This window comes from Rhinolophus sinicus, chromosome 1 (genome assembly GCF_057876585.1).
Source record: "Rhinolophus sinicus isolate RSI-liver-muscle chromosome 1, RSI-T2T, whole genome shotgun sequence".
Lineage (NCBI taxonomy): Eukaryota > Metazoa > Chordata > Mammalia > Chiroptera > Rhinolophidae > Rhinolophus > Rhinolophus sinicus.
The window spans coordinates 26525085-26551694 of record NC_142501.1 but is presented as its reverse complement, the minus strand read 5'-3'; the positions used below and the strand labels follow the sequence as shown (position 1 = coordinate 26551694).

General features: G+C 39.0%; 1 protein-coding gene across 2 annotated transcripts in view; it reads right to left on the bottom strand.

Moving 5' to 3' along the window:
- Window positions 1–3109: 3109 nt before the first annotated feature.
- The window catches only part of SLC2A3 (solute carrier family 2 member 3), a 60246-nt gene continuing 36745 nt past the window's right edge, over window positions 3110–26610 (bottom strand). The window contains exons 2-11 of one of the 2 annotated variants that reach the window (XM_019713514.3): window positions 16815–16982; window positions 14933–15025; window positions 14232–14392; window positions 11836–12076; window positions 11376–11538; window positions 10877–11064; window positions 7586–7690; window positions 7001–7102; window positions 6301–6504; window positions 3110–5567 (exon numbers count right to left, since the gene is read on the bottom strand). In XM_019713514.3, coding sequence (XP_019569073.1) covers window positions 5349–5567; window positions 6301–6504; window positions 7001–7102; window positions 7586–7690; window positions 10877–11064; window positions 11376–11538; window positions 11836–12076; window positions 14232–14392; window positions 14933–15025; window positions 16815–16829 — 1491 coding nt within the window. In that variant the 5' untranslated portion in view covers window positions 16830–16982 and the 3' untranslated portion in view covers window positions 3110–5348. The remainder of the gene's footprint in view (window positions 5568–6300; window positions 6505–7000; window positions 7103–7585; window positions 7691–10876; window positions 11065–11375; window positions 11539–11835; window positions 12077–14231; window positions 14393–14932; window positions 15026–16814; window positions 16983–26610) is intronic. The other variant, XM_074326072.2, reaches the window with a different exon arrangement.

Here is a 26610-nt window from a genome sequence, read left to right as displayed (position 1 = left end):
AATGAGTCACAGATAAGGAAATACAAATAGCTCCAAACCATGTGAAAAAATGCTCAATCTCATAATAAAAATGCAAACGTAAAGTACAGGATCCCTTTCTCAGTTTAGATTGATAGAGATTAAATGTTTGATAATAAAACATTTTGGTAAAAGTGTGTAGAAATTGGCATCCTTATAGCTTGTTGGCTACTTTACTCCAGTCCTTGGGCATTTAGTCAAAATCAAGTGTGCCAGTTCCAGTTTTGCCAATTCATTCATTGGGCTCAATTTCCTCATTAAAAAAAAAAAACACGAAACTTGAATTTAATCTCTGAAATCTATCTCAGATGATTCAATCCTATCATTTAAGTCACAAACCCTACACCAATCCAGGAACGGTAAATTCACTCTAGAATAAGAAAGGAGGGTAATATCTGCACTTGAAGATCTGCTGGGTTCCAAGCACATCCTGTTTAGATCTAGAAATGTGTTTCATGATCTTGAACAAAACCGGGTAACAGGTTTCTCCGGCCTTCTACGCCTGCGCAGTGAGGGGGTGCTCGCGGGAGACTCAGTGCGGCCAAGCCCGGCTTCCTGCAGCGTCTGCGGTTTCTTTCGCAGCCGGAGGTGGCCTCCAGCGACTTCCCTGTTGGGGAGATGGGTAGTCGCGGCCGCCAGGCTACGTGTGGGCTGGCCAGGCTGTGCGCCCCCTGACCCCCCGCGCGCTCTGCGCTCTCTGGAGGCCGCTGCCGAGGGTGGAGCAGTGATATCGCAGGGAAAAGGGCGGAGACCCGCAGGAGGAAGGTGGACGCCTGGTGGGACTCGCAGCTACAGTGGTGCCCCGGCAACCATGGCCTACATCAAGGACACAGATTTGTTGCTGCGTGATTCGTTGGTGCCACTCTTTGGAAATTGACACCCAAGGTTCTCCATGGTGATGGGGAATGGCGTGGTGAAGACCCGGAACGTCGTTGCACCGCTCTGAGGCTGCAGTCTGAGGCGGTTCCTCTGCCTTTCCCGTTCTCACTTTCCCAGTCCCGGGCAGAGGCCACTGGCCGAACCTCAGTTGGAGCCACCCAGTTGGAACTTTGGCCAAATTTCTGCAGCAAACATTTTTGGTTCAAAAAAAAAGCAACACTTTCAACTCGAGTTTTATTTCAAGTCCAGGTGGCTTTGGGAGGGGTGGAAGGAGAAAATCCTGTCAACCAAAGACCACTTCATCCAGCCAGCTATGTAACAATTATTGTGCCAGTTATCAATTTCTTGCCTCTCAGCTCCAAATTCATCCTTCAATACCTGCTTGGTTGTAATGGATGGAATTCCTTGAAATCATTTAAGAATGTTAAGCACAGTGAAGGTTTCTCAGTCGGTGGTGCTGGATGTTGTAGGAGGAAGCTTTCTCCTGCTGATTCCGGTGGCTACACTATAGGTCAGCAGTGAAGATGACATTTGGTGGTGCCCTGCCCCAGCCATGCACCCAGAATGCAAGCTCCCTCAGCCACCTCACAGCCCCATTCCAGGTCTGGTGATCACTTTCCACGAGGCCTCAGGCTTCCCACCCATACTGGTGCCCTGACTCCCTCTAAACATTCACGTATCTGCCACCAGTTGTGGCTCACCTGAAAAGTTGTCTCCTGCTTGCCTGGGGAATGGGCACCAGCTGACTCACGCAGTTCAGCAAATTTCTCTGCTATCTAGTGGACTGCAACTATACCTTTTTAAATAAGAGCTGAACCTTGGCATTGGAAGGTGGCCTTCCTTCCAAGTTTGTCCTCCCTTGGATACTTCCCCAACTCTAGGGTGCCATTTTGTGTTCTCTTACATCTTTTATAGTTTACTTACTCTTATTATAGCTTGATATTCTTTAATCGTTCCCTGTTTATATCAATGCATGATTTCCACCTTCAAATAGGATCCAGACTGACACACTTAAACATCAATTATATGTAAGGCAATGTTCTAGGCATGACCAAAACAGACAAGGTACTTGCTTTTAGGGAGCTTACATCCTAGAGGTTGTTAACTAAGACCTTAACTCACAAGATAGACTCAGTCATGCAAAATTCTAAGCACAAGGGGACCAATGTAAAGAACCCAATAATGAACTTGACATATAGAACTAGAAAGTCCAGTGGGGCTAGACTTTAGTGAGCGAGAGGAGCAGTAAGAGATGAAATTGAAGCAACAAACCTTCTGGTGGGATAACTAACTTATTTTCAGGGCAGTTTTGTCAACAAAAGCAGTATACTAAAAGTTACACCAGGGTAATAGGAGTAAACTGGGCCTTATGGTCACCCAGTTTATAGGCCACATTGTAGTAAAGGAGTCTGGATACTATTTTAAGTGTGACAAGATGTAATTGGAAGGCTTCAAGCAGGGAGTGACATAATCTGATTTTTAAAAGACCTCTCTGGGAGCAGACAGCCACAATTATGGAGAACATAGTGTACTCACTGAGACTCTTTTGGAACAGTCAAGGGTGGTTCAATTTTTCATTCCTTCTAACATATGGAATACCACAGTGTGAGGATTATGTTGGGAGTAAGAAAGGCTGTATGGGGTTCACACCAGGGCTGAAATAGCCATGTAGAATCTTTAGTAAATAAACGGAAACAGAGGAGGGTCAAAACTACATAAACGAAGGCATAGAGGTTTTAATGAGTCTTATATAAATGAAAACTAAGAAATTGTAAATCAAACTGCAAAGGGGTTGTGTGATCCACCAGGGGGCTTAAGTTTTTTTTGTTTGTTTGTTTTCTGTAGTTGATTGGAAACTACTGAAAGATTTTAAGTAGGATAGTGATATGTCATATGGATGCCTTGACATTAGTGTTGGATGAATTTTATAATCAAAGAGTGGAGGAGAAACAAAGTAGGAAAGAGCATGAGAGAGGAAAAACAATTCTCAGTGGGGAAAGAAACCAACATAACTTATTAACTATGCAAAGGAAAGCACTAAGGAATTTTCATTTCATCTGCATAATAAAGTATTTTCATATGTACAAGACTCTTATAAGAAAATTACTCAACGTTACAACAGGTACTGAGTAGCCAAACTGGGATTTAAAATGAATTTTGTTTTTAGAGGAAGGACAAAAATGGAACAAAACAAAAAAACAAGCTTGTGATGTCGTATGTACATTCAGAATTTTTATTTCAAAACAAAGAACCACAGTAACATTAATAATAGAAAATCTATTTGGAAATATTCACAATCTAGTTACTGAGAAAAGGGAAAACTTCCACACTGCCTTACTGCTAACCCACAGTTTTTGAGGAGCCAGAAATGGAGGTGCAGTTTGTGGAAAGTTACCTGTCCCAGCAACACCCCCATGCCATAGCTCTGTGAGTTTTCATCCAAAGGCTCAACGACAAGAGGGAATGGAAGAACTGAGAACTGAAATACTGTCATAGGCAAAGGTTTGGCTAAAGGGCCTGAAATGTATAAGCACCAAGGAGGGAAAAGGAGAACAAGCAACATATGACAAAGAGAAGGGAGGGAAAGTATCATTGGGGTCCAATCTCCATTTATAAAAATACTGGGAAACTAGATTGCGAGGTGTGCGTGACCTGAGGCAAGTGTAAAAACCTCCATCTCATCTAACTCTCTGAACCGTTCCAGAGTTACAATTTTCAGTGTGTTCCTTATCCCCTTAAAAAGTATGTCTCCCTCTCCCCCATGACTCTCCTCTAGCTTTCCCAGGAGGCCACATGCCCTGATTTCACACTCCTGTTCCTACTCCCATTGAGTCTGGAGTGACAAGGAGTCCTCTACACGTTAGGAAGAAAGCCATAGATGCAAATTCCACCCAACAGAGGCAGTGTTACTTATATATACATAGGGATGAGTTTTAACACACTCTATGCAAAAGGTGGCTGTAGGAATGACCATAGAGGAAACAAGTTACCAATATACTACTTCCACCCAGAGCAAAGTGACAATGCATATACATTCATACTCTCAAGTGTGGGCTACACTGCACATTTATTCATACTATCTCAAACATGGTCTATGGGAAAGATTCAAGTCCCTTAAAGGCACTTGACATAATACCATAGTAACATGGTAACTTGACATGGTAACAGACAAAAACAGGCATGCGCTGACCCTACAGCAACAACATACGTCAACTAGATAATAATCATTCAGAAAAAAATCCACTCCCAGGGCTGAGGTTACAAATTCCAAGTTAGCTATGAACACTCTCCTCTGAATTCTTTTAAAGCTATAGGTTAAAACAAAATAAGAATCAATATCTAAAATCTCCTAAAAAACAAAATGGAGAAATACCAAACTTTTACCAAGAACCAATATTTTAGGTTGCTCATCTGGAGGGTGGCAGGAGCACTTAAAAAAAAATAAAAATGAGTCTACTACAAGAGGAAGTTGTTTGGTCCAGGGTGGGAAAAGAAGACTGATTTCTACAAATAACTTTCCCTTCTCTGGACTCCATCCAAAATTAGAACCAATTAATCACCACTAACTACAATACCCACCTTAGTAATAATCCTAAATTTCAAGTAATACTACATAAAATCTTAAACAAAGAAAAATGTTCCAAAAGAAACCAGTAGCTTCTTTACACAGGCACACGACTTTTCTGAGAAATTGACCTTGAGAGTTTCCATCTGAAGGACAGAAATTAAGAGGCAACATGCATACCTCACACACCACATCATATACCTGCCAATAATGAATTACATTTCTGCCTAAATTCTTCCTTTCTTATTATACCACAACCTCTCCAGTATCAAATCTTCCACCCTATAAACTCTTTAAACACCTCCCTCTAACCTCAATGTCCTTATGTTTTCATTATTTGGTAAAAATTACTTTACACTTAAAAAAATAAATATTTATGCAATAAAACCGGAAGCTAAAATAAATAAAACTCAAGTTGATTTGCTCGCTGAGCTGTACGGAAGTGAGGAAGATGCACTTATGTAACCCTTCTCTGCCCTCCACACTTATGTATGTCTGTTTCCTGGTGAGTTGGATGTTGCGGGAACTGCACCCTTATTCTTACTCCCCTGTTTGCCCCCATGAAGCAATATTAGAACTTAAGGGAGGAAGAACTGGCAAAGTTGTCAAATGCCAAGTGCCAATCCCTCCAGAAATGAAGGTAGGTTCACTTGGTCTCTCCTAAACAGAAGAGAATGTCCAAGAAATGAAATGTTTAAAAAGCCATTGAAGATACAACTAACCCCGGCATTGGGTTCCTCTGAGCTCTCATGGAGTGTGGGAATGAGAAAAGAATCAAGTAGCAGCACTCAGAAACAGTCCTGGGTTACAACCTGATGAGTTCTCTCCCTTATTCAGGGAGAGGTTGCTTTTTCATGTTGAGAGGGAGGTGGGAAGGAGGCATGGCTTAGACATTGGTGTCGGTCTCCTTAACAGGCTGGATGCTGTTCATCTCCACGATGGGGCCTTTCTCAGCTCTGTTAGCTCCCTGGGCCTGCCCTTCAAAGGCTCGTGTAATTTCCTCAAAAGTTCTGCCACGGGTCTCAGGGACTTTGAAGAAGGTGAAGACCAAGAAGATCACAAGGAAGCCAGTGAAGACAATAAAAACGTAGGCTCCTAAATAGAACTATGAAAGGATACAAAAAAGGAGTGTTGATATAAAAATCTGGTCACTGGCAAACTCGTTTCCTTCACAATCATATTTCCCAGACTTCAAGCCATAACCCTTCCATATTTAATGAGAACAGTAAGGTTTATTTAGGGATTCATTTATGATGCCATTGCTAACTTACTGTATTTCTCTGTAATTCTGTGTCATTCCTTTTTCTATTCATTAAAGTTAGCTGCTTCCAAATATCTATTGAATATTTCAGGATTTTTTATTATTATTTTTAAAATCTAGGTTTATGAAAGACTGGCAAAAATAGGAAGTGCATTCTAGATGCCCATTGCACGTCCCTTTATTTAACAAATCAGCTCCAGATCATTTTATTCATTAATATCCTATGCTTAGTGAGCCTTTACGATCATGAAGCCATAATGCTAATTCCAATGATGAATTTTAAGTATTAGTTTGGAATCCTTTGAAGCTTATCACTGTCATTCTGTTCCTAGGTAAAACTATGCTATGCTTGTATCATCTCAGACTAGAGGTCTTTTAAAGTTTTACCCTCCTGCCTCAGTCTTTTCTGCTATCATTCCTCCTTTTTCTACATTATTAAAAATGAGGGAAAACATCTGAGTTAAAGCCCTTGCGATCTATAATCCTTCACGGGATCAGTAATCATATTCATAAACATGGTGGCTTAAGTGGGCTGATTTCAAGATAGGCTAGGTGAGTTTTGCTATAATTTACTTACTGCAGCAGAGGGGAAGAGGAGTCCAACCAAAAAGTTGGAGGTCCAGTTGGAACAACCAGCCACCGCCATTGCAGCTGGGCGGGGACCCTGGCTGAAGAGTTCAGCCACAATAAACCAGGGAATGGGGCCTGGGCCAATTTCAAAGAACGCGACGAAGACCAAGATAGCCCCAATACAGACAAAGCTCATCCACTTATAGGCATCCTATATGAAGAAGGAACAGAAAAAAATTAGTATTAAGACAGCATGACTTAAAAATTAGTATTAAGACAGCAGGATACGTATTAGAGTCACAATTCCCCTCTGCCAGCATCCCAGAGATGAGTACTGACTGACACTGAAAAGCTTCTTCTGTCCTGTATGTAGTCCAGTGGAGATTTGAACCCTAGCCATGTGATCAACTTACATCATTTTGCACCAGATCATTTCATCAATTGTAAAATGGGAATAATAGCCTCAGGATTACTTTAAGAATTAAATTACAAAATGTATTTTACAACCCATATGTTTTATAGCTGTATGGATCATAGGAATTTAATTACTTCCCTCTTTAATGTCTACTTTTCTTAAAACTCTGGGCATGCTGCTTTTCCCAAATTTGACTTTATCCATCTCCAGCTTCAACTACCAACCTATCACAGAGTCAACTGTAACCTCTCCCTTCTCCCTCCTCACTTACCTTCACTCAAAGAGCTCTCACCTTTAATACCAAAGAAACAGTCATGAGGATGGAACAAGCAGCCATCCCTCCAAGGCCAATCATATGTAGAGTCCTCCTTCCTGCCTTTTCCACCAGAAACAGCTAAAAGAAAAATAATATTGAAATCTATGTAATTTTACTAACAATTGTCAACCCAATAAATTTAATTAAAAAAAAAAAAAGAAAACAAACAAACAAACAAACAAAAAATAATATAACATGAAACTTCTGCTTTCCCTTCCATGAAAACACTGTATGGGCTACCTGAATCTGCCATACCAACAGCAGGATACGTATTAGAGTCACACTTCCCCTCTTCCAGTTTGAAGCTTAAAACATCCTATATAACCCCTTTATACCTCCCTCTTTCTTATCCATTCCATATTTGTGTCGAGAGAGTGAAGACTATTTCAGTATCTCTTTTTCCCCAAAGAACAATTACACAACAACAACAAAAAAGGTTTAAATAATGGTAAGGAAATGGAAGGACAGGCAACCCATTTTGAATATGTGTAGCCAAGAGCTCCTCTTCTTCCTACCGTCCCCACCTCACTCTTCCCAAAATGATCAAACCACCCAACTTACAGAAACTACAGTGAAGATGGTATTAACCACACCAGCACCAATGGTGGCATAGATCGGCTCCTTAACACCCGCATCTTTGAAGATTCCTGTTGAGTAGTAGAACACCTAGGAGAAAACAAAAGAAGATGCAACTTCCAAACAGCAATTGTGCATGGCAGCTAAATAGAACTGTCGAAAAATAACCTCAAAGTCCCAGGAGGTAAGGAGTCCCTTTCAGAGTTTTTGTTGTTGTTGTTCAATCACAGTATCTTTTCTGCCAATGAATTATCTTCTGTATCTTATCTCTATTCTCTTCTTAATTCTCCTCAATTCTAGCTATTCATTTGCAATTTTCTTCTATGCTTATTCCTACCATTCCATTTAGTCTCTTCCTTACATCTATTTTATTAACTTATATCTAAAGGTTTGGTTTAAGTCCCAGTAAGTTTTTAAATTAAGCTTTTTCAATGGACAATTCCCGTAACCCCCAAAATAGTGACAGGCACATTGAGGTCCCAATTTCACAGTGATGAAATCAAGTAACCTCAACCTGCTCATGTAATCAGAAGTGGAACTAGGGCTGGATTTCCTAGCCCTAAGTCCTTTCCAAGTGTTAAGAAAATAACACCAGCTACTATTTTAATAAGCCACTATTAAATAGTAAATAAATAGTAAATAAACTACTATATAGTTCATATATACTACTTATATTATTTCCAAAACAGTGTGCTAAAACAGGATTGCTGCAATTATCATAGTTAAAGAGATGTCAAAATATTGGACTCAGATCTCAAGGTAACAAGGGAATTGTATCTACCAGCCAGGTTCAGTCAGTCCCTCAGGTCTGGTTCAGGAGTTTACTATTTCACCCAGAGTATTTGCTTCTATAATAGTATTCGTCGGGTTTTTATTTTTGTTTTTAACGAATATATGCCTCCACAATGGGATTAATTGTCACAAGAAACAACTCTTCAAATCCCTAAAACATAAGATAGCAACTACATACATCTGCATTTAAAAAAATAAGGTTATGGTTGTGCTTTTTGAAACAGGATTTTTAGTGTCATCCTGATTGAAAACTACTGCTCTAGAAGAGAAGCGAGGGTGAGTAAATTAAGACTGGATAAAAAATTCCAATAATATTTAATGATATAAAAAGCTCGTGAGGAAAGACGTTTGAACAGTTAAAGCCAGCAATGAATAGTTATGCCAATTCTCTTCCTTATATAAAAGAGTATACACTATCAAAAACCTAATGTATACAGATACATCCCAAGGAAACTTTTTACAGTAAAATTACCTTGCTGTCTGGTGCCATCAAGCCAGGTGAAGCTAACCCTTACACCATCTTACCTAAAAGCAATTTACTCTGCTAGGTAAATACCATCCAACCTCTTATCCCTCTGCCTTTCTTAAGGGAAATTAGAAAACATCAATTACTCCAAGGTAGGCTGGAAAAGTGATTTTCACACACCATTTCCTGAAGTGGGAGGAATCTGTCCTACAGAGTGCTCATTGATCATTTATAATTTTCTGAGTGTTCTTTTTCTGATCTTGTTTTGCAGGGCCCAGACTGGGATCTAAATTAGGCATCCCAGGCACTAGTGAGGTGCCTAGGGAGTATAATTTAAAGAAGCGCTTACTATCAGGACCATGCACTTAAATTAAACCTAGATGCCTCAATCTAGTCCCAGCCCAGCTGCTCCAGAAAGTTTTGAGAATATGTTTTATTGTAGTGATATTTCAAATGAGGAAATTTGAGACCGGGATCCATTAAATCACCTGGGAGTCTTTTTCAAACTCCCTGTACTTCCAGGTTCTAATGTAACAGCTTCTAACCCCTCCTGAGAAGCACTGTTATTTCAAATACAAGTACAGTAGTCCCCCCTTATCTGTGGGGGATATGTTCTAAACCCCGCTGCGGATTCCTGAAACTGCAGATAGTACCCAAAACTATACCTTATATGTTTTTTCCAACTCGTATACATATATACCTACCTTAGGTGATAAAGTTTAATTTATAAATTAGGCACAGTAAGAGATTAACAGCAATAAGTAATAATAAAATAGAACAATTATAAAATAAGGGTTACTTGAACATAAGCACTGTGATACCAATATAGTCGATCTGATAACCCAGACAGTTGCTAAGTGACTAACGGGCAGGGAGCATGTACAGAGTAGAGAAGCTGGACAAAGGGATGATTCATATCTGGGAAGGCATGAGATTTCATCATGCTACTCAGAACTGTGTGCAATTTAAACCTTATGAATTGTTATTTCTGGAATTTTCCACTTAATATTTTTGGACTGTAGTTGACCATGGGTAATTGAAACTGCAGGAAGTGGAAGTACGGATAAGGGGGGACTACTGTATCCTTTCTGGTGTGTTAAGGGAGGAAAAAAGGCAAAGGGCCCACTTACTATTTTGAGTATCAAGTGTATTTTGCAAAATGGTTTGTCACAAAATGATTTAGTCATATCAAAGACTGATGAGAAACACTCAGGACATGAATCAGTATTTTAAAAGGTGAGACAAGGGTGTTCTGCTCTTCATATCCAAATATTTTAACTACAAATGGATAGGAGGTAGTAAATACCCTCTCTTCCCACAACAAAGATTCAAAAGCAGGAAGCTGATATTTGCATAGACTAGAAGGGCCATTTGCCAATTGCTAGCTTCCGTTTTGCCCCCCACTTTAAACTATCAAGGTCTCTATTCTAGCTATAAAAAATATGTGGAATGGCAAGGCCACCTCAGTCTGAAGTTGCCAGTGTGCCCCTAGACCTCTTGAACTGATTTCCTAATTGTTCCCCAGGGCTTTACACTGATTTTAGAATGTAAAGTCTGGGAGAAAAGCCAAAACATATGAATTCTCAGACCTACTTTGGTTGCACTGCCTACACTATTATTGATGACATTATATAAGGTAGATCAGAGTTAAAGAAGACTGGAAATAAAAGAATGAATAAAAATTAGAGAAATTTGTGTTGGCCGATATATTAAAAAAAGTCTAGAAGAGGATAAATGTTAACCATCCACTCCAAGATAAGAGTGACACATTTTTCATTTTTATTTATTTTCTCATTTTCCACATGGAAAACATGTACTATCGGTATAATTTTAAGAAATAAAAACAAAACCAAATTAAAACCTGGATAATCAACATTTTCTGAGTGGCTGCTATGTGGCAAGCATTGTGAGGCACTCTCTGTGTAAGATGGTGAGCAAAAACTAATGCTATTCACCTTTGATCAGGTGTTTTAAATGAGGTATTTCAAGACACCTTGGACACAAAAACCGATACTCACAGCATTGATTCCAGAGAGCTGCTGAGAGAGCTGGAGCATGATGGAAATCATAAGGGGCTGTTGGTAGCTGCGTACTCTGAAGAGCTCCAGCAGAGTGACTTGCTTTTCTTGTGCCATCCTAGCACTCTCATCTTTCATCTCCTGGATGTCCTGAGCTACATCCTGGGTACCCCACAATCGCTGGAGGACTGGTGAAGAGAACAAAGAAGAAAGGATATAGATAAGGTGCTGTCCTGAGTTCATTTTTCCCATAAGACAGCTGGAGAGAAGCCACATGAAATGAGCGCTGGACATGGCTAATCAATCAGCATCTGTGCCTTAACTTACCTTCTCACCTCATTCTTCAGGGGTTGAAAGCTCCTGACTTAACAGTAATAAACTCTTCATTTGAGTTCTGAGGGGCAAGGAAAGGAGCTGACACAAAACAGATCCAATATCCTCATCCTAAAATAATCAACAACCCTAAAAGGCCTATAGTGAAGGTGTGAAGGCTACTCACTCTTCTTAGCATTTTCCTCTTCCTTTTTGTTGATGAGCAAGAATCTAGGACTTTCAGGGCAAAATGGAAGGGCTGCACTTTGTAGGAGAGCTGGAAGGATGGTGAATCCCAACAGCACAGGCCAAAGCTCTTCAGTTCCCAAGATGACTTTCAGACCAAAGATCTAGAAACCAGACGAAGATAATAGTATAAATAAATCCTATACTTTAGAGGCCACAAGTGGATTAAAACAAACAAAAAAAGTTCAGAAAATCATCCATTCTTTCACCACAGGAAAGGATAAATGTTTCTTTTCCTTTCTCTACCCTGTCTTTTTCTTTAGCTGTGGGTGAGTTATAATAATATCTGAAACTCATATATGGGTGAATCTATGCTAGACATTCTTTTGAGTGCTTTATATATGTTAACCCATTTAATGAGCCATGAAACTAACACTCAGTAACTTTAAATTCTAGAGTACCTGGGCCACCAGAATCCCGATGACGATTCCCAGCTGGTTGAGAGTGCCAAAGGCCCCCCGCAGGGCAGTAGGAGCTATCTCTCCAATGTACATGGGCACAAAGCCTGTACAGAGTCCGCAGAAGAGGCCAATAACCAACCGACCCAGGATCAGCATCTCAACTGAATTTGCTATTTTGCAGAATCCCATAAGGCAGCCACCAGTGATAGCCAATAGATTGACGATAAGCATTGAATTGCGCCTGAAAGATTAAACAAAGCCAAGTCAAGTTAGCAAAACAGGCCTTATCTTTCCCCTTCTTTCCTTATTCTACTCTCCCCAAGCTCATGTATCTTCTCTTTTGGTCTAACTTTTCCATTTTCTGTCATCAGAACATTTCTAGTTGAGATAATCAAGATCAATGGTTCTTACACTTCAATATGCATAAAACTCACCTAGAGAACTTGTTTAAGATTCTCCTCTCTAAGTACTAGCTATAGCCTAGTATTTTTTTCAGCAAGCACTTTAGACCAGTAGTTCTCAAAGTGGTCCACAAACTAACAGATTCAGCTAGAAATTTGCTGGAAATTAAAATTGTCCCACCCACCACAGATTTATTAAATCATTAGGCTTGGCTCTGGGGTAGGGCCCAGCAATTTGTTTTAAAAGGCCCTGCAGGTGATTTGGTGCAAGCTCAAGTTTGAGAACTACTGCCAGAGGCAATTCGGACATAGTTGGTCCACGAACACACTCAAGAGAAATTTTTGGACCAGTGCTTCTCAGTGCATTTAGTTGTAATGTAGTTGCTTAGATATGTCACCAACATACTAATGATGATAAATTATTTCAGACAAGTTTTTGTATATTAGAGAAAATTTTATGCAAAAAGCAGTCAGCTTCGGCTCTCTTTCTCTAAGCTGGACTGTGGTGATACCATCAACAATTAGTATTGATAACCAGTATCAAATAATAAATTACTGCATTTATGCACTACAAATGTGGGAGGCAGAGCCACTGAAACAGCTGATATAAGACAGAAGTAAAAGATTAACACTGAAAAGTTACTAAAGCTGTTTGTCGGGAAGAACCAGCAACACGATACTTCCACAGTGACTCTCAACTGGGTGGCCCATTGGAATTACTGGAGGAGTTGTGAAAAATACTGATACTCTAGATCCTGTCCCCAGGGATGCTGATTTAATTGGGTTGCTGTGTGGCCTAGCACTGGGACTGTTTAAAACTGCAGCCACAGTAGAGAACCCTTTTTAAGAGAAAAATCTCATCCCTCATTCTCAATTTTACCTTTCTCTGCATTCCTTTCCCTGTTCCCCCCCCCCCCCTCTATTGGTTCTTTTGCTAATAAAATAATAGGAAAAAGCGATGTCAGTTATGGGAAACCCTCGTTAAAATTTTAATGACTTTAGTAGACAAAAGGTAGCCTCAAAAATAAAAACAAACAGGGGGCGGCTGGTTAGTTCAATTGGTTAGAGCTGGTTGCTCTTGGCAACAAGGTTGCCGGGTTGGATCCCCACGTGGGCCACTGTGCGCTGCTGCCCTCCACAACTAGATTGAAACAACTATTTGACTTGGAGCTGATGGGTCCTGGAAAAACACTTAAAAATAAATAAAAATTTAAAGAAACAAAAACAAAACAAAAAACAAAAAGAAAAACAAACATTATTAAATAAAATAGGTTGTTTTCATTTTAAACTTAAATTCCATTTATGCTTCCAGAACATCTAGTTAGCAACTAAATGGTTCCTTCACCAGATATTCTACCCGCTAAGACATTTTATTAAGCTAGCACAGAGTGAGAACATTTAGTTTTCTTTTTTCTGGAAAAGACATATCAGTTCAGTTACATTTGCCAAAGACCAAGGATTACAAAATCCAGAGGGTGCCAAAAAAATGTATACATTTTAAGGAAAGAAAAGAACTGTATTAATATTGCAATACTCAATACACACCAATAACAAAAGATGAATACAAGTCACGTGTATACATTTTTTTGGCACCCCTGTTATTTCCACCCAATCCTGCTGTGTAAAATAATGAAAACATTTGCATAAAACCCCAAAATTTTTAAGAAAAGCAAACAACTTCTAACCTTGTAAATAAAGTATGTTTCTGGGAAACTCCATCGTGAACTTACTAGAGAATAACTCAATCAGCTAAAACTGGACTGCAAAGGCCAATCACTCATTCACATGGCCCATCTCTTGATGGCTGGGTGGAAGCTATGCAGGGTAGGAGAGCTCTCAGCAATAGTCATATTCAGTGCCAGTTGGACTAGATTTTCCTTGATCAGAATTTGAGGTGCTCTCATCCAAATGTGTCATCATCTTCCATCTTAATTCTCAATACCTGTCCTCAGTGCAACCAGAATAGCCCCTTTCCTTGCCCAATTTTTGCAATACCTGCCAAAGCGGTTGACAAAGAGTCCAACGGAAAAGGATCCAATCATACCACCAATGGAGAAGATGGCCACCGACAAGGACCAGAGGGTCGTGAGAAACACTGTAGTGGGAGGGTTTTCTAACTTCTCTTCCATAGTGTAATTGATAAAATCCTTTATGATCTGCAAATTAAAATGGTTGGTGGGAGGGCAGATTGTTACAGTTGGATGAGAAAAGACAACAAGTACTGGGGATTTTCCCTTCCCTACACTACAATTACTACTTTATAGGTAGAGAACTAAGAAAATGACTAGATGGGGATGGAAGAGACAGATAACATATTGGAGTTAATGTTACTAACTCTGAAAAGAACCATTTGTTATTTGTTCTGAAAACCTCAGTAGGTAGTAGCACTGATATTCAGTGACTACCCCAGCCCTCTCCTGAGAGCACCCCACTTCTTTGCAACTAACCCCTAAGGGATAATAAAGGAAGTTTATCACCATAGGGTGAGAGGAAGAACAGGTATAGTCCAGGGTATGGGGAGCAACTGGGCTTTTTGTTTTGACTAACGATTCAAATAGATTTCCCTAATATTATTCTCCCTCTTCAGTCTTAAGCCAAGCTAGAACCAAGTTTGTCAGAAATTCTTAGTTCTTGAAACCCTACTTAAAGGATAATTTCCCGATTCCAAATTCTAATTCTAGTTGCCTGGCACTCACCATCTCAGGGGCATTGATGACTCCAGTGTTGTAGCCAAACTGGAAAGAGCCTATTGCAGCAATGGTGATGGCAAAGACCAGAGGTGCGGTGACCTGGCGGGGGTGGGAGGGGAGAAACAGTCCTTAAGACTCTTGACTGACGATTGTCTCTTATTAATTAAGGAGACATATTTGAATAACTTAGCCTATGAGTGGTACGAAAAGTACAAAAACTTAATGAGATTTACGTAATGAATGAGGAACACAAAAGAGCAGATTATCACTGAAGACTTTATCTGGAGATATATGGACAAGAACGTAGAATAAACTTGGGAAAGGGGGCAAGAAAATTTGGGGAGGAAACAGTTAAGAGGAACTGGGTTAGTCAGTTTGGGAGCATTCAAAAAACTGCCCCAGGTAAAATAAAAGCAAAGAGAATTTCACGGAGGAATGAAAGAACTTGGGAGGGCACAGGTAGACAGACTTAGGATTCCTAAGAACAGATGACTTGGGAAACAGCTAGATCCAGTGCAGTCTCTCCTGTACCCTAGATTCCACAGAAGACCCAGAGCAGTGGTGGTGGTGGTGGTGGTGTGTGTGTGTGTGTGTCTTCACTACCGAGCTGTTCTTTTTCTCTCTCTCTGGATGGTGTATCTACCCACCATATCCTGGCCCCATTTGAAATTCTTCCAGTTTACTTAATGCTGTACTGCTATCCCCCACCCAGCAGGGGGAGAGCACAAGTACACTCACAACCCACCAGAGAGGAGACATTTCTTGTGGAGAGTGGGCGGCAGAAATCAACCCAGTCATCTCAGCTTGCCAGGAATAATTCAAGTGGGTATTATCTTAGATATTCACCTTAAGGTAAGTCAATATTTATGCCTGAGGCCATCCTCTACAGCCCCCAACCATTCCTTAAACTCCTCTCTCCGGATCAGACAAGAGTGGCAGTCTGAGAATTTCTGTTCCCGGAATTGACCTTGCCTCTGAGGCAACTAGGCATAAGTCCCCCAGCCAGTTCATAGCTTTCTGTTTAATCCTTTTCCCTTTAGTGAAAACCTCTTTTCCCCCTTATCATTACTATCCTTTAGGGGCTTTTCCTCTTCCTTCCCATTTTTTAGTTTTTTACTTTTTAGTTACTAATTTTTTCCAGTAAATATAGGTTATTTTTATTATACACGCTGGACTTGGTTTGTTAATATTTTGTTCAGGATTTTTCATCTATATTTATAAATGCTATTGATCTGTAATTTTCCTTCCTTTTCCTTCCCATTTTTTAATCGTTTCTCTTATCTTCCTTTATTTTCAAATAAGTTTACCTTAGTGAAAATGCCTTTCTTCATTATAAATACCACATACATAACACAATATTACTAAATTGTGCACTCACAATCCTAACAATAGGAAGGACAACTGGATTCACTCTCTTTAGTATCCAGAGAATTCTATAGGTCATAGAACAGACCGCTGGACACTGACCCATGCCCCTAAACACATCTCAAGTCTTTTCAAGGTCTAATGTTTCCATAGAAATCCTCCTATTGCCCCTGAACCCACACTTGTAATCAGCACGACTGAGCAGTCCCTGATGCTCGGTACACTCGACCGGCTCATCCTCGGTAGTAATTATGTAAAATAAACCCGAGAAACAAGCACAACGTCTCCAGGTGACTTTTCCTAGGACAGAAAAGTGATGGTACAGATAAATCCTTTATAGAATATGACATTCAAAGAGAACTGGTGAAACTGTAGCATTGCAGGCTGGAGAAGAAATGAAAAGGCCTTAAGATGGATAGGTGATGACTTAGAATAAAATAGAACACAGAGATCACATTTACTGTTTGCCTTTCCCAGTGTACCCCAAACAAGCAAAAATAATTGGTAATTGTGTCATTCTTACCTTCTGTGTCCCCATGGCCCTAATTTAATTTTCCAATCTTCAAGAAAGATCTAGGAGTGTGATTCCAGGGACACCTCTTCCAGCCAACAAACCTTCAAAATGTCCTTCTCTGGCAGCAAGTTTTTCTTCAGATTCTGAGTAATGCTCTACATCTCACGCTGACTCTCACTGTTGAAGAGCACGCCAGGCACCCATTTATAATCTTTGCAAAGGGTGGAGTCTAGCAGGCAGACGAGCCCCCCCCAGCCCCTCCCCATACCCGCCCCCAAATAATCTCGTGACCTTTCGGAATTTTGTAACATCTAATTCAGCCCCCACCCTAGGCAACAACTCCGTCGGTGCCCTGGGTTAAAACCACATCCTGCACCCTTCCCACTACGGTTTTTTTAAGCTCATTGGCTTCCCTCTTCTAATAGCAGATACAGCCTCTTAGTTTCACAGACAAAATGTTACCAGAAAAGCCTGGAGGGAGGGCAAATACACTTTATTTTTTGCTCTAGCGTCTGCTCAGAATGGAACCAATCTATAAAGACATGAGAATAAATGCTATCTATGTAAGGCAAAGTCGAGTGAGTGCTACTATCTGAGAGTTAAGGTTGTTTGAAGGAGTATAAGCAGAAAATTCATGATCCTATGAATTTATCAGCTGCTTTGCGATTATCTCCTGAGTCTACAATCTTGAAGGGGAGGAAAGGATAGTCTGGGAAAAGAAAAGGGAAGGAAGAAGTGGGCCAATTTTTGGCTCTACTTGTCCTCTGATTAGCATAATCATTCCAGGTGGGAAACCTGAATATCCAGAAGCTAGACCAACTCCCCTAAGATGCAGGAAGGAGAGAATCAATTGCCTATGGGATATGATCTAAACTCCTCAATATGCCATTCACCATGCCACCCTTTCTGAATTCTACCCATTCTGCAAGTTTTGCCTCTAGTCTCAGATTTACAGCATTTAGAGATGGAACAATTATCAAATTCGGTTAAACAGGTATTTGCTGAGCACATACAAGTACTATGTATCAGGTACTCTCCAAGAAGCTGAGAATTCATCAGTATATAGGACAAAAAAGTCTTGGCCCTTAAATAATTTGTAGCTTTTCTCTTCTTCTACTTAAAAAAAAAAAAGCGGGGGGTGGGATGGAGATGTTAAACAAGGCCAAATGATTCCTACAAAACCAAAGAGAGTTATCAGTATCATATTAATTATGGACTGTGAATTTCTTGAAAAAAAAGTGTGAGATAAATATCTGATTACTAAACTATACAAGAAAACTGAGCAGATGAGTAGAAACAAAAACAGATTAAAAAAACATGAAGAGAAGAAGATGAAGGATAACAAAAGGAGAGAAGAAGAGGCTCCAGTGTGAAAGTAAACAGAGCAAAACAAACTACTTGTGGTTAAAGAGCTGAGCGAGTGAGAGATAGCATCAAGGATTCCTAATGCCCATTAATTTGTAGCCCAGCAACCCCTTCAGTATGTGGGGAGACGGTGTGGGTTGAGAGAAGCCCTGTAAGTGGACATAATTTTTCTAGGTAAATTGGAGGAAGTGCATATTTCTTTGGGGGTTTTGCTGAGGGCCTAGAATTCAAACTGAAACTACTGGACGTGAAATAAACCAGATTATGCTGTCTCCTTCCCTTAAATGAGGATATTTTCTAAATCTGATTGTTAGCTGAGAGAACTGAAGACAGGTGAAACGTGAGGTCCAAGAAAATCTTCCCAGAGGGCACACCTCCCCTCCCCCATCTCACCCTGCCTTCCAGGAAACACAAACCTAGAGGCCCCTTTAGTTACCACAGCAACTGAATTTAGCAGCCAAAGGACAAAAAATATCCAGTGTGGCAGCGCTGTCCAATAGAAATATAATTCGAACCCCTTATGTAATATTGAAATTTTCTAGTAGCCACATTAAAAATTTAAAAAGAAACAAGAGAAATTAATTTTAGTAATTATTTTATTTGACCTAGTATATCCAAAATAATATCATTTCAGCATGTAATCAATGTAAAAATAAGTTAGTCTACTTATTTTTCCTACCAAGTCTTCTAAATCCAGTATATATTTTACATTTACAACACATCTCCATTTTAAACTCTAAGTTTTCTACAGTTAAATATATTCTACCAAAAGTTGTGTTTAATGGGGAAATATTTTAAAGTGCTCCAATTTTAAAATAATTAAAATTAGCAATTCAGTTCCTCAGTCGCACTGTCCACGTGTAAGTACTCCACAGCCCATGAGGCTCATGGCTGAAGCTTATAGCTTACAGTAACATGACCCTGAAGCCCCTTTCCTCTAGTCTTTTCTCCATTCTTTTTTATCTTCGGTTTTATTTAGTATTTATCTCACAATGCCACTCTAGGCTTTAAATCACTTTGTTTTTTCTTTTTCCTACTCCCTAACCTTAGAATAATTATTCTTTCATTTTTGCAAGAGCAAATGGCACCAGTGAAAGTACAATGTAGGTCTGTCCTTTCCCTTTCACTTACTCAGAGTAGGCTCCAATATAATTCAGAACACAGTGTTTGTCTCAGTGTTTATTTGCCCAATATTAATTGAAAGAATAAACAAAATAATTGTGAAGAGTCAGGATTATACCTGCCCCAAAATAATTTGTGTAAAACCCCGATGGATAAAGATAACACTGAGGGTCAAGTTTTAGATGTTTGAGATCTGTAGAATATTTTCTTCTTGATAAAAAGAAGGGAGTGTGGGGGCCGGCCCGGCCCAGTGGCTCAGGCGATTAGAGCTCCGTGCTCCTAACTCTGAAGGCTGCTGGTTCGATTCCCACATGGGCCAGTGGGCTCTCAACCACAAGGTTGCCAGTTCAATTCCTCGACTCCCGCAAGGGATGGTGGGCAGCGCCCCCTGCAACTAAGTTGGAACAAGGCACCTTGAGCTGAGCTGCCGCTGAGCTCCCGGATGGCTCAGTTGGTTGGAGCGCGTCCTCTCAACCACAAGGTTGCTGGTTTTGACTCCCGCAAGGTATGGTGGGCTGTGCCCCCTGCAACTAGCAACGGCAACTGGACCTGGAGCTGAGCTGCGCCCTCCACAACTAAGACTGAAAGGACAACAACTTGACTTGGAAAAAAGGCCTGGAAGTACACACTGTTCCCCAATAATGTCCTGTTCCCCTTCCCCAATAAAATCTTAAAAAAAAAAAAAAAAAAAAGAAGAAGAAGGGAGTGTGAAAGAGAGAGAGATCTGAAACCTGTTTTCGCTAGCTAAACTCAGTCTGAGAAAATTATCTTTAGGCATTTAGGCTAGGCATTTTTGAGAGAGAGAGAGAGAGAGAGAGAGAGAGAGAGAGAGAGATATCTACTTTCATTAATATATATATATTTGAAAAGTTACAACTGCAATTCAGCTGAAATCTCAAGAATCTAAAAGTGTGCTAAAGCTATTGAGACACAGGCTTCTTAAACAAGTGGGACCTACCTAATCTTCTTACGCTCAGAAACCAGTTCAGTACAGAGTTCAGTACAGATAGGTCCAAGTTAGGCAATCCTCACCCTGGCCAATAGATAATAGTTGCTCAATATAACTGTTCGATGATGCATTTGGGGGAGATTGGTTGGTTGATTGGGGTTTTTGGTGCACCTTGGGAGTAGGTCCCACTAGATTCCAAGCTCTGGTTCAGTCAGGAGATCATAGCTCTGGTGATCAATCTAGAGGGAATATGTTAGGATAGGCCAGCAAGGTAAATGTCGTAAAAGTTGTATCCTGTGTCATTAGATTCCTGTGAGATGTTCTTCCATTTTTACTGAAAACAAAAGAGGAGGCGATGTAGTGGATAAATTTCTAAATGGAATATGTTTGGGGAGGAATGTTATGAATTCCTACCTAATGTAGGGTTCAGTAGAATGAAGACAGTGAATGGAATAATGGTCTGAAATGCCTTTGATCCAAATGTAGATATCTGCAGACGTAAATCTCAATCCTAGTGTCATGTTACTCTGTGGAAGGATGTCTGCTAGTGTGATAACCAAGCAGAAAAACAAACAAATCCCAAATCCTAAAATCAGGGAGTAACACAAGGTTTTAGCCACTTCAAGGTAAAGACAGGGAAAACCACCTTTTTCACAGAACAATGTAAGTGGCATTTCAAGGCACCCCAAAAAGCTACCGTGTTTCCCCAAAAATAAGACCTAGCCGGACCATAAATTCTAATGCGTCTTTTGGAGCAAAAATTAATATAAGACCCAGTTATATTATATTATATTATATTATACCCAGTATTACATTATATTAAAATAAGACTGGGTTTTATATTAATTTTTGCTCCAAAAGACGCACTAGAGCTGATGATCCGGCTAGGTCTTATTTTCGGGGAAACACAGTAGTGACTGCTCTAAGGTCCACCAAGGTTAATTCTACTCATCGCCTGTATTTGTAATATTCCACATAAAGAACAACTTTTGTTACAGTATTTTTTATCTTCCTTTATTTGTTTAGGTGTAGGTAGAGTGCATTTTGTGTCTGAAAACACTGTAGAAAATACACCCCCAGGGTGAAGAAAGAAAAAAAATTGACGGGGCAAGCCCGGTGGCTCAGGTGGTTACAGCTCCATGCTCCTAACTCCGAAGGCTGCCTGTTCGATTCCCACGTGGGCCAGTGGGCTCTCAACCACAAGGCTGCTGGGTCAACTCCTCGAGTCCCACAGGGGATAGTGTGCTCCGCCCCCTGCAACTAAGATTGAACACAGCACCTTGAGCTGAGCTGCCATTGAGCTCTCGGATGGCTCAGTTGGTTGGAGTGCATCCTCTCAACCACAAGGTTGCCAGTTCGATTCCCACAAGGGATGGTGGATTGTGCCCCCTGCAACTAGCAACGGCAACTGGACCTGGAGCTGAGCTGCGCCCTCCACAACTAAGATTGAAAGGACAACAACTTGACTTGGAAAAAAAGTCCTGGAAGTACACGCTGTTCCCCAATAAAGTCCTGTTCCCCTTCCCCAATAAAATCTTTAAAAAAAAAAAAAATTTGAGAAATGTTGATTTTCCTGTCTAAACAGGGTTGCAACTATTTATCACTAAAGGGTCTTCCCTCCACCAATTTCTTTCAAAAATCAATCCATCACACACCAGTGCAAGATGAATTATCCTAAATCAAAATTTTAATCATATCAATCTCCTATGTGAGTATCTTCAATGGGTATTTAAAAAAGTCAAGATTAGTCCTGCCCAACAGAAATACAATGTGAGCCACACATGAAATTTAAAATTTCCCAGTAGCCACATTAAAAAATAATAAAAACAAGAAAGTTGTTTATTTTAATATATTTTATTTAACCTAATATACCCCAAATATTCTCATTTCAACATATAATTAATATAAAAAATTATTAATGAGATATTTTTCTCTCCTTTTGGTACTACCGTGTTTCCCTGAAAATAAGACCTAGATGGACAATTAACTCTAATGTGTCTTTTGGAGCAAAAATTAATATAAGACCTGGTATTATGTTATATTATATTTATATTATATTACAAAAACCAGGTCTTATAGTAAAATACAACCGGGTTTTATATTAATTTTTGCTCCAAAAGATGCATTAGAGTTAATTGTCCGCCTAGGTCTTATTTTCGGGGAAACATGGTAAATCTTCAAACTCCAATCTGTATTTTATACTTAACAGCATACTAAATTTTCAATAATCAAAATGAAATGTAGTCTTATTAAAACAATAAAGTTCTGTTTAACAAAAACATTTTACGCTGCCTCAAAAATTTTTACACTGCTTCACTTTTAAAATACAAACTCAAATAAATTAAAATGGGATGAAATTAACAGATTCCTAGCCACATTTCCAATGCTCTATAGCCACATGTGGCAAGTGATTACCATATTAGATGGTGCAGCTCTTGACTCCTTAGCATGATATCAACTAGTTATTTCAATCTTACCTGGAACATGAACTAAACTAAACACCCAAGAAGTGTATCTTCCCTTTTCCCAAGCCAAACTGAACTATTTGTCAGTTTTCAAACAGGACCCATTTCCTGCCTTAACAGTTTTTACTTTGTTATTGTCCCAGTCTTACAAATTTCTGTCATCCCTACTTCAAGGGTCATTCCCATCCTTCAAGGGTCAATTAAAATGCAAAATCCTCCTCACCAAAGAAAATATATTTGAAGACCATACATGACTTATGATACGCCATTCTATCTTGAATTTTAGATATCTAAATTGGAACTCCATGGAAGGTCCATCTGGTTTGGTTGATTTTGTCTGGGCCAGAATAGAATAGGGTCCCATACATGTTAGCTGAATGATTATAGCAAGGTTTCAGGATACAAAGTTAATATAAAAAAAGTCAGTTTTTTAATATTTTATATACCAGCAATAAAAAATGGAATTTGAAATTAAAAACACAATGCCATTTATATTAGCTTTCAAAAAAAGGAAATATTTAGATATAAATCTAACAAATATGTGTAAGATCTACATGAGGAAAACTACAACACTGATGAATGAAATCATAGAAGAGCTAAATAATTGGAAAGGTAGTCCATGTTCATGGGTAGGAAGACTCAATATTGTCAAGATGTCAGGTCTTTCCAACTTGATCTATAGATTCAGTGCAATCCCAACCAATATCCCAGCAAGTTATTTTTGTGGATATCAAAAAACTGATTTTAAAGTTTATACGAAGAGGCAAAAGACCTGAAATAGCCAGCATAATATTGAAGAAGAACAAAGTTGACCCACAGAAAGCCCCACAGAAAGCCCCACATGAATATACTCAACTGTTTATTTTTGACAAAGGAACAAAGGCAATGTAATGGAGCAGATAGTTTTTTCAACAAATGGTGCTGGAGCAACAGGACATTCAAACAAACAAACAAACAAACAATAAATAAATAAAATAATCTAGACACAGACCTTACTCCCTTCCTAAAAATTAACTGAAAATGGATCATATATCTAAATGTAAAACAGAAAGCCACAAAACTCCTAGAAAATAACAGGAGAAAACCTAGATGACCTTGGGTAAGGAGATGATTTTTTGCATACAACAACAAAGGCACAATACAGGAAAGCAACAATTGATAAGTTGGACTTAATTTTAAAAATTCTGCTCTACAAAAGACACTGTCAAGAGAATAAGAAGATAAACCACAGCCTGGGAGAAAATATTTGCAAATATTCCCGACTAGAAGAATGTTATGCAAAATATAAAAAGAACTCTTACAATTCAACAATAAGAAAACAAACTTGATTTAAAAATAGGGCAAAAAAAAAAAGAGCAAAAACCTTAATAAACACCTCTCCAAAGAAGATATACACATAGCAAATAAGCATATGAAAAGATGGTCCACATCACATGTTCATGAGGGAAATGCAAATTAAAACAACACTGAGATACCATATCTATTAGAATGGCCAAAATCTGGAACACTGACAACACCAAATGCTGGTGAAGATGTGGTGCAACAGGAATGCTACAGAGTACAGCTACTTTGGAAGATAGTTTGGTGGATTCTTACAAAACTAAACATACTCTTACTATATGATCCAGCAATCAAGCTCCTTGGTATTTACCCAAAGGAGTTGAAAACATACATTCACACAAAAATTTGCACACACATGTTTGTAGCAGCTTTATTCATAATTGCCCAAACTGAGAAGCAATCAAAATATCCTTTAATAGGTGAATGCATAAATAAAGAGTGGTACACCCAGACAATGGAATACTATTCAGCACTAAAAAGAAATAAGCTATCAAACCATGAAAAGACATGGAGGTTCCTTAAATATATATTAGTAAGTAAAGAATCCAATCTGAAAAGGATACATGCTGTGTGGTTCCAACTACACAACACTCTGCTAAAGGCAAAACTATGGAGACAGTAATAAGAACACTTGTTGCCAGGGATTTGGGTAGGCGTGGAAGGAGGGATGAATAGGCAGAGCACAGAGGATTTTTAGGGCAGTGAAACTATTCTATATGATGCTGTAATGATGGATACATGTCATTACACATTTGTCCAAATCCACAGAATGTACGAGACCAAGAGTGAACCCTAATGTAAAGTCTATGGACTTTGGGTGATTATGATGTGTCAATGTAGGTTCATCAATTATAAGTGTACCACTCTGGTGGGAGATGTTTATAATGGGGGAGGTTATGTATGGGGGCAGCAGGTATATAGGAAATCTCTGTACCTTCTTAATTTTTCTGTAAACTTAAAACTGCTCTAAAAAAAAAAAAAAGTCTAAAAAAAAGACCAATTCCTTATATAAGCAATGTTCTCCAATCTTCAAAGCAGAGGCTGTGCTCATTTCATTTCTGTGTCTTTTCCTCTATCATTTCCATCACCCTCTCAATACTTGACACAGTACATTATTTAAAGTAGATACCTGATAAGTATTTTAGGGGAATTCAATAATTTCATTATGGAGGCAGACAGTTCTATATGGGAGAGAACATATTGATTGGACATAAACTCTTCACTCTTATTGGTAAACCAGAATGGCAGTTAAAAATTTATAATCTGTTGCATCAATTTCACTAGCCTAGTCAGTCAACTAAGCTTGCTTCTTGTCACCTCTTTAATGAAATCCAACTATTGTCTATTTATAAGAATATTCTATGGAAAGAACAGTGAACTTTGCTGTTTAATACTATACCCCTAAACCTCTTTGAAAATATGCCATTATTTAGTACTTATATCCTTAGAAACTTAATTTCATGCTTTTATGTCTGCCAATTCCAAGTAATTTATATATATATATATATATATATATATATATATATATATATATATATATATATATATATTACTGTTTAATACCTGGCAGAGATTAAATTGACTCTGCCAGGCCATAGCATCATTTATATTATACTTATTGTTAAAATCAATAATAATGCCAGAATATGCTCCAAATAATATCTACAAAGATAAATAGGTCATTACAGCTGATAAAGGAAGATCTGAAGAAAAAGGAAGAACCAGGTTACTAAGGGAAGTGAATGTCACAATACAAACTAAAAAAACCACTACCTATACAACAGCTGCCCGAAATTCAGCACCAAACTTTCCCCAAATATCCATATGCCAAACTATTTCTGAAAAGCAGCACAGAGGAAAATCTTTGGGCTTATATTTAAAGACTGTCTCCAGTGTTTTCTTAACTGGTTTTCTTCTAGGATGAGAGAAAGAAGATACACTCTCCTTGCAGAGCATCTCAATGCTTCCCAGATATGATCATCCACCACTATTGCAGAATCTCTTTCTCTGATACCTCCTCTTACTGAGCACAGTTGCCTCGGGTGTGGCACAAATATCCTTCTCACTCACTATATACCCTTTCTAACATCCAGCAGTGACTGGGCATTATTATGTTTTCTATTTTGTCTTATCATCAACACTAAGAAGAATAGGTAGGAGAGGGAATATTTTGTGTAATTGACTAAGCAAAGGATTGGAAGTCAAAAGAGCAAAATCTGAGCCCCAGCTCTGGAACATGAACTAGAGTTTAGACATCTGAATAGGTCATTTAACTTCTCTATCTCTCAATTTCAATATTTAAATGGGAGGCCATAATACTCAGCCCATAGAATTATTAGAAGAATTAAATAAGATAATGCAAGTGAAAAAAACCAACTAATAAACTTTAAAGCCCTAACAAATATTCATTCAGTCAATCAGTCAGTCATTTACGCATTTTTCATCAACAGTTTATTGAATACCTGCTGTATGCTAGGTACAATCCTAAATGCAAGCAATACAAATGTCACTAAGACAAAGTCCCTATCCTCATAGAGCTTACATGTTAATATGGGAGACCTAT